This window comes from Nymphalis io, chromosome 18 (genome assembly GCF_905147045.1).
Source record: "Nymphalis io chromosome 18, ilAglIoxx1.1, whole genome shotgun sequence".
NCBI lineage: Eukaryota > Metazoa > Arthropoda > Insecta > Lepidoptera > Nymphalidae > Nymphalis > Nymphalis io.
This window is the reverse complement of record NC_065905.1, coordinates 1,234,599-1,243,872: the sequence shown is the minus strand read 5'-3', so window position 1 is coordinate 1,243,872 and position 9,274 is coordinate 1,234,599. Positions and strand designations below refer to the sequence as shown.

Here is a 9,274-nt window from a genome sequence, read left to right as displayed (position 1 = left end):
ACCAGAAGTGTGGATATTTTTCTATATATATATTTGGTTTTTTGTTAGAACAAAGAAAGAGAAAAATATATGAATTATTTCATACATTCTGTTTTTTGTGTCATATTATAAAAAAGTCCTTTCGTTAATGTAAACTAAAATCTTGTATACGTCTAAATTTTTATTTATTTAAGAAAACCACATCCCTGTTTTAATTTCTCCTAATAATTAAAACTTTAATTTTTATTATTTAGTCATTGAAATAAATATATTGATATTTATTCAGAAATAGTTGCTTAAGTTATAACAATTAAAAGCATTACCTTCATTACTTGATTAATTATTGAAGTGTTTATTGCACAAGCTATTTTAGTGAGCAATCGTATATTTTACCTGTTTCTCATTTATCGTAACTTAATCTATGACGGTTCAGGTTTGTTCCACCGCTCGAGTTTTGCGTCAGTTTGTTGTGTCCGAGCCGTCGTCGAGGCAACATCTCTGCCGTCGTTCGCGAGTGAATCGACATAACGATATCGCGTTTCGTGTTCAGTGCAGTGCCAGTGACACGGAAATGTTACGCTTGTGATCTCATAAAAATATTATAATGGCATTAAAAAAGGATTTCGACATACCGGTGAATGTTTTCAAACAGATAAAGTTGCCCAAACCCGCGAAGATACAGCAGGCTTTCGAGAAGTTTTTCAAGAAGAATAACTACACTAAAATAGTGCAAAGTTAATTAATTAAACGTAGCTCTATAGGTTAAATGGCTGGTGAATTTAGTGCAAATACAAGTAGAAGTAGCAGAATAAATTCTAATTTCACCGAAACAGAACCACCCGATCGCAAATCGCCTAACTTTATAACGGAACACGTTGAATTTGTTGGTAAAGGTATTATTAAAACGGCCACAAATAAAAATAGAAGGAGCAGAAGTAGAAGTGGTAATAGGATCACTCCAACCGTTCTCAGCTTATCTGATGATTATTTTTACGAGGATTTAGAAGATTACGTTAAAGAAATGTCTGCATCTACAACAATGGATGTTAGTGGAGAACAGGATGTGTGGAGTCAGCTCCAACAGAAGGAGTCTGACTTGCTGCTGGCGGCAGAACTGGGAAAGGCATTGCTAGAGAAGAATGAGGAGTTGAAGAAAGAACAGGATCGCATAGCAGAGGAATACTCCAAGAAGTTAGAGGTAAGACTATTATATTTCTTTGTTTTATATACTTTTGCGCGGCGAGTTATAGAAACTACGATATTGGGTATCACGTTTGAGTTATCAATTGTTCACAGATGTCGTTTCTGAATAAAATCTAGAAAAGCTAGTTTCAATTTATTGGTTCATCGCGTGCGGTGAACTCGTTAGATATAGTTTTTTAATTGATTTGTAGTTTCGAAAATAACAGCTCTACGTTGAAGAAATTACTCCTAATTTTTACAAAAAAAAGTTTTATATTTTTGCGTTTGCAATGGAATAAGTGTTTAAAAAAAGTTTCATTAAAATAACGGCAACATAAAAATCTCTTGCTTAAAATTTGGTTATTAGGTATGAACACAATTTATTATAATTGGACATTTGTGATATAATAAAGTACGATCTTATAAGATAACTGAATGATTTTGGATTAAAAAACAAATGCTCGATTTTCAAATTCTCATTTCTCAATCTGTTTCCGTCCGAAGTGTTAATGAGGGATTAAATAGTGGGTAAAACAAAGGAAGAGCGCTCTATTGGTCATATAAAAAATATTTACTCATTTAACCGTTCTAGTCAATATATACTCAGTAGCGAATATGTAGCCAGCGCAATTCAGGAGTCAGCGCCATCTATTGTTTTCTGTTACTTGACATTGATACTAAAAAATTGTACAAAACCTAATTAACAATAACTTATAAAAAATATTTACCTCTTAAAAGTGAGGTCACATTATGAAAATATCTTTGTTTGTAGTTTTATTTTTATTAGCAACGACAAGTATTTAACTTACTGACAAATTTAAAATTAACATTACGATGTTGTATTTTTTATTTTATAAGCAAAGGTAAGCAAAAGGTTGGCATGTTAAAAGGCAGTGTACGCAAATAAAATATCTTTACCTACATCTAATGTAAGTATATTTTATTCGCGTTTGATAATCAAAAGATCTTATCTAACTTTTTATTATGTAATTGGTAATATTTTGTACATATTTTTGTACTCTATTAAAGAGAGGAGGTAGTAGATAGACTGATATTAAAATTATAACTTCGATCCATAATAGACACGAAGGCATCGTACTGGCCGCACACTGTCAAGATTAGCCCAAGAATTCTATTAAAATAAAAAATAAAATGCATACCAAAAAAACTTTGAAGTTTTTGCCTGGAAATTAAAACATGTTGACATATAAAATTCCAAAATATTAACCGATAGGAAGATACAACAAAGTCACGGTCAACACGTTTGTGGAGACTACAAGACCACATAATAAAATATATCATAAATAAATATTTTTATTAAAATACTTGACAATTCTACCGAAGGATAAAGATAAACCAACCTTAAATTTACATCATTTACATATTCCATGCGATTTCCTAATACATATTTTTGCTATATTATGTACTTAAACAATTATTTTATTAATATATCTTTATTAAATCATCAGTACTTAAATATTAATATTCACTTTAATTTTACTTCCAGTTTCGATGCCAACTTCGACAACATTAACGCCATGTTTTCGCGAATCTATAATGTAAAATTATTATTTTACATATTATGTAAAATTATTATTTTACATTATAGATTAATATAATGATATTTCATAGATTATTAAATGTCGATTTTTTTAATTGGTTTCACTTGGTGTTAATGAAAAAAGGCCAGAGATGGGTGCCCGCTGGGATTTCCCTTCGGCTTCTCATAACAGAAACCTTAACATTATAAAAGAATAGTGTTTTTGGAGAACCTGACCGTGGTTATGCCCTTTTTCCTCTATTGTACCGTTTGTTTACGGCGAGTACATACAAAGAGACAAATAAAGACTAAAGAGACTATGGGGCGTTTCTAAACAATAAAATGTCGATTTTTTCATACAAATATTTGCCCATTGTTCTATACCTTAAGAAAAACGTCTATTAGCATTAGCAAGTATCCCTATTTCTAAAAATGCTAATAAAACTTTCATCTATTGAATTCTCTTAAAACGTATTCCATTTTCAAAACTTATTTCTCATTTCTTGCCCTATATAAAATTCTCTAGTGCAAAAAACCACCAATAAAAACGGTGCCATTGTTACAATAATTTATATTGTTTTTTAACTAAATAATCATAGTTTTTTGAACTCATATAATGAAATATTCATAGCATTGGAATCTCCATTTGTATATACATATATCAAAGGTCGGCCTAAATCTATTTTAGTATATCTAACAGTTTCAAGTAACATAACCTCACCCACCACTAATGGGATTATGGATAACTCGTAAAGTTCCTTTGAAGAAAATGACAAAAAACATTAACAGCTCGTAATGATAAAATGTGTTTTACGATCGTGGAATTTTTCATTTTACAATTAACATATAATAATATACGGTATTACGCATAAACATTGGTAAGCGGGTGTTTAGTAAAACAATGCGTGTCTTTTTCTTTCGAGTGTCAAATCAATAATGACAGAAAGGGAGACACCAATGTTTTTTTTTATAGATTAGGAAGACGGACGAGCATATGGGCCACCTGATGGTAAGTGGTCACCAACTCATAGACATTGGCATTGTAGGAAATGTTAACCATCGCTTACATCACCAATGCGCCACCAACCTTGGGAACTAAGATGTTATGTCCCATGTGCCTGTAATTAAACTGGCTCAGTCACCCTTCAAAGCGGAACACAACAATACCAAGTACTACTTTTTTGCGGTGGAATATCTGATGAGTGGGTGGTACCTACCCAGACGAGCTTGCACAAAGCTCTAGCACCAGTTTAACTAGCAGCTAGACAATGATAAATCCTTGATCAGACAGCGGACAGCGAGACGGCGACTCGACGCTGGTATGAAGGCAACGCGTTGTGTTCTATTAGTATTCATATTGGTAGTAACACTACGGCGGGACGCGGTCCGCTGAGCGCGACGGTGCTGTGTGACGGCTTCTATATTAAAAACTAGCTATCCGTTCCGGCTCCGCACGGGTAGAATAAGGATCTACTATAGTTCATATCGTCATACATGTAACTTTATTGGTTGAACGGCGCACGGCAGTATTAAGCTCCCAGTCAGCATGATTTTTCATACCGTCGTCCCGTCCCGCTGAACATAACTTTATAAGGCCGATACAATAAAATTTCCCCTGACTGCCTCGTTGGTCTAGTGGCCGCAGACCTGGAGGTCCTGGGTTCAACTCGGCTCAAGGCTGGGAATAAAGTAGTTAAATTATATATCTTTTTTATTTATTCAGCATGGAAATGAAAGAATTCTTTTTCGTATATATATAAACCTTTATCTAGTAATACGCCTTATTTATCAATTTTAATATGATTTAAAATGAATTGACAAAGCTGATAGTAGCATTTAAGCTTGAAACCATTAATCACATGTCAGTATAAATATATAAAAACATATATATGAAGTCGATTTAAAATTTTTAATCTACTTCTAATTGTGGTATCGATTTGAAACAATCATTTGATATTTTATAAGTACTTTATGAGTACAATGTAATTCCAGCTTTGAGTACTAGATGGCGCTATTATATAACTGTAATATTTCTACATCGCGATGGCAAGATTCCATATTTGTTTAATATAGTTTTCGGAAGTTTTTGAATATAGTATGAAATACAATCGCACCTTATTGTTTAGTATTATAATAGTGTTATCAAAATAAAGAATATCTTTAGGAACTAGTGGGCAAGTTCTTCAGGTATTTTCGATCTGGACTTAGTGAAGCCATATAACTGTGTAACTGTGTAAATATTTGTGTTTTAAACTAAAAATACCAAATTTCTAAGAATGTCATTAAGGGAACGGAAAGGACAACGAAATAAAACGCCTAGTTTCGTCTTTATTGTTCGGATAAAGATACTTCGGGTTTTTTGTGATAAAAGACCATAAAATTATATTTAGTTATAAGAGTCGAGATAGCTAAATGAATGGAATACGTGAATTTTAACATAAGGCCGCGGGTTTAAATCAACGGTCGTTGAGTTTTAATGTGCTTAATTTTTGTTAATAATTCATGTCGTTCTCTATGGTCAAGGAATACGAAGGAATTGTGTATCAATTTTAATTCAATTTGACCATGATACTGAAGTTGCGAGTATATACAGTATACATAACATAATATAATTTCGAAGCTGTCTGAGAGGCCTTTACCCAGCTGTGGGAAAATCACAGTTCGATACTTTATTGTTTCATTTAGTTATATCTAGCCAAGTTATTGTAGACAGATTTCAAAGCCATTGACCAGCACTGCTGTTCTGTACTCAACATATTTGCGAATTGTTCTTAACTGACTTAGTTGATTCACTATTTTGTTGCATGTAACCTTTAAATGTTATGATTATAGAGTCTCAATGTCGCATATCGCTATTTGACATTTAACTTTTCGAATTTATCCTTAACAGGATAGTTATATGGCTTTAATCTCCCTTATTTTGAATACAGAATGATATCTGAGTTGACAATTTCTCAAGATTATAAATTTATGTATATATAATAATTTAAGTTACGGCCACATATACCCACCGTTCCGCACTGGAGGACAGTGGTGGATTAAGCTCCAAGCGTTCTACTATTACGGTGGAAAACTTAAAAAGGTTACCCGGTTATGTAGGATTACCCACTTTAATCACTGCGATGGTCTTCTTAGGCATGGATAGGAGACTGGGATCGTGTGGATAGAACCCATCCGCGTTAACGTCCCTCCCGTGCTGTGCTTCACTCGTAGCTCAGTGGAGCTCTCCTCGGCTGGCGAAGGTGATGTGCTCTCCCCACACTCCTCCCCAGTACTAGCGTGCTCAACAGCGCGACATTACGGGGTAGCTCCAATAGTAAAATACTGTTTTTTATCCAGTGAAAATGCCGCTAAAATAGCACACACAACTGATGTGTTTGATATATAATCGTGGTTGTCCCGTACTGATAAGGCGTCAATTTGATATCCTTATCACTATCTGTGTATCGTGAAAGGTTTATTATCTTAGATTGTAATTTGTATGTGGAAAATATTGTTTAACACATGATTCATTTCAGTATAGATATGGCGATATGTTTGTTGATTAGTCATATTGTAATTGATGTAATCTATAATTATTGACTGCCTCGTTGGTCTAGTTGCTTGATGTAAGGCCGTAGACCTGGAGGTCCTGGGTTCAATACCCAGGTCAAGCCGATAAAAAGTTATTGGGTATTTTCTGTCAGAAAACTCTCAGAAGAAGCCCGGAGTCTGGAAGTTGGAAATGTGTACGCTCCCGTGCCCCGGAAAGCACGTAAAGCCGTTGGTCTTTTGCCTGAACTCTTTCCGGTCGTATCGGATTGCCGTCCCATCGGATTATGAGAGGGAATAGAGAGTGCACCTGTGTTTGCGCACACACTTGTGCACTATAATATCTCCTGCGTAGTTGGCTTTTGAGATTGGCCGTCGTAGCCGAAATCGGTCTGCAGGACATTATTATTATGGAATGAAAACGATGATTTGCATCATGTACATATACGAACTTCAAATGTTTCAATGGACAGAACATATGGATCTTAAGATGGATGGTTCAAATCCTGGCGTGCATTACAAAGTTTTCAAGTGCTTAATATGTGTTTATAATGCTTTTGCGGCTATTAAAGGAAGATGTTAAGAACGCTATAAATATTATACGCTATATATAATTTAGTAGTTACGACGTGAAAGTGTAACAAATAAACAAACAAACACACTTTAGCATTTAAAATATTAGTGACAGAAGACAAAATTATTTCCAATACACAGATTTTATTATGATGTCTTACTTCGACGAAACACGAGATGAAATATAAACACAAATACATTAAAAGTGTTGCTAGCGCGGCTTTAACCTCCCTTGTTTGCGATAAAATCGACGCGTTCTATCCACTGGGCAATCTCGGTTTCGAATAAGATAACATCGAAATAAAAAAACCGACCCAAACATAACAAGTGAGTTATATTACATTTACATATGTAGGTAATTGACATTAGTTTTTGTAAAAAACGTGGCAACATTGTAGACGCACTGGTTTTATTTAAATTTCGAAGGGTTTTTGTTTGAAGTTCCTTACTATGTCTTTTTTTTAATTTTATGTTTTAAATTGGTGTTAGTTTGTTTGGGTCAAATCTTATAAATTCAATTGGAAACGCTCTTGACAGAGCTGATACATGTTAGTTCAGTTCCGATGACAATGCATTTGTAAGGTAAGCATGACTTGATTCTACAACCAGGATTGACTCTAGACACAAGAACTCAACGATCGAGAGCATATAAACGAAATTATGTATAAAAAAAAAATATATTTTGTCTTCGGACTAATTCCGGTTAAACGGGTTTTTTGGAACTTTACGGTTTGTTATGACGTAACGAAAACAGTTAAAAATTATTGCGACCAACTAAGCACCAACTAAATCGCCAACGTCCAAAGTCAGCTACAAAGAATATGTTACCGAGATTCGTCTCGTATTCCGACCAACCGGTTCCAATATGCTGTGTCGATGACCGACTTGTTCGTGTTCGTTGAGCGAAAACTTCAGGAATTAGTACTCTTTGTTAAAAAATATTCATTCGACAACGCAGCCAATTTCTGCCAGTATGTATATATAATACATAAATACTGTATCGATTGTATATATTTATACAATATGCATGTGATTTCAAAATTACCAAAACAATGTTTTTTTCTGTGTGTCGGTTTTTCTTGAATAATTTTCGAAGTACTGCTTAGTCCTAATTAAAAAGGGCTAATTAAAAAGTTATAACCACATAAAATTTACGTACATTCATACATATTTATTCTTTCTATAAAACGAAATTAACACGGGTAAAATCCTTTTGCAAAACTAGTACAACAGAATCCAAACGTCAAATTAAAATGGATCAATAAAACCGTTTTGAATAAATGAATGTAGCTATAATGATGACGTCATTTATTAAATGGCGGACAATATTTAAATGGAAACCTTAAATAGACTATGTAGTTTAATTGGCGAGCGGAATTGCAGTTACAATTTTTGTGTATGCATTTTAAAGACGATAAGTGCTTTAAGAATTAAACAAATATCTTACAATCGCATTGTTTTCACTTCAGCATTGAAGGTTGATTGATAAACTTTCAACGTCACATCTTTATTGAAACCAGTGCTCGCCCAGTGGTAGTCGACTACAAACATTATTGAAAATTTGAGGAAAACATATATATACTTATATATGTCATATGTATTATAAATGACAAGATAACAATTATAAATGAAATGATCCAAAAACCCGCATTAGAGTAGTGTGGTGGAGTAAGCTCTAAAAGTTCTCCACAAAAAAGAGAGGAGGGTTAGGCCTTTTTTCCACTCATATTACCAATTTTCTTTTATTGATAACAATACCAAATTAAAAAAAGTATGAATAAATAATTAGCGAGCGAAGTCGAATGCAATGTACTAGGTTAACATAAATAAGCAATATACATATTAGTATGTACATTAAAGAAGCATAGTGCCCAAAGCTATATAACTTGATTCATGTGTTGCCCAGAGGCGTGATGGCCTCGATAGGAATTTCGGTCATTATTTTACTATGGCAAGGTTTCTTATTTATAATTTGCAAAGGTCATAAACTTATTTTGAAGATATAAACTAATTTTAGAATGTTTAATTTATGGTGTAATTTTTTACTTTTTTAATATGAGTTTTGGAATTTAATTTGAAAAAAGAATACCTATATCTTTGAGCGGCCAGTTTTTTTTTAAATTAATATTTTCTTCTGAGATAAACTCTAGTGCTATGTTAAGCGACTACACGTTTATTTTATTTCGTTTGCTATTGCCTATTTCGTTTGTAGTAACCTCTTTTCGTTTGTATTACCTTCAAAATGCAAGCATTTTAGCGATCTATCTCGTTTGTCTTTTACGGACAGTTGATAATCGAAAGATAAGCGAATATATGAATACATAAATTATCTTGAATTTCTTTTTACGTATGGAATCATGTCTAATACCGTTTAGAAACTATGTTGAAGAAATTTATTGCGTAAATATAAATGTAACCGCGTTTTGCACGCGAAATATAAGAATCATAAGATGAATTAATAGCGAAACC

At 33.3% G+C, this 9,274-nt stretch overlaps 1 protein-coding gene across 1 annotated transcript in view; it reads left to right on the top strand.

Moving 5' to 3' along the window:
* Positions 1–460: 460 nt before the first annotated feature.
* LOC126775531 (bicaudal D-related protein homolog) overlaps positions 461–9,274 on the top strand; it is a 99,000-nt gene continuing 90,186 nt past the window's right edge. The window contains exon 1 of the mRNA XM_050497544.1: positions 461–1,177. Within this exon, the coding sequence (XP_050353501.1) occupies positions 746–1,177 (432 nt within the window). The 5' untranslated portion in view covers positions 461–745. The remainder of the gene's footprint in view (positions 1,178–9,274) is intronic.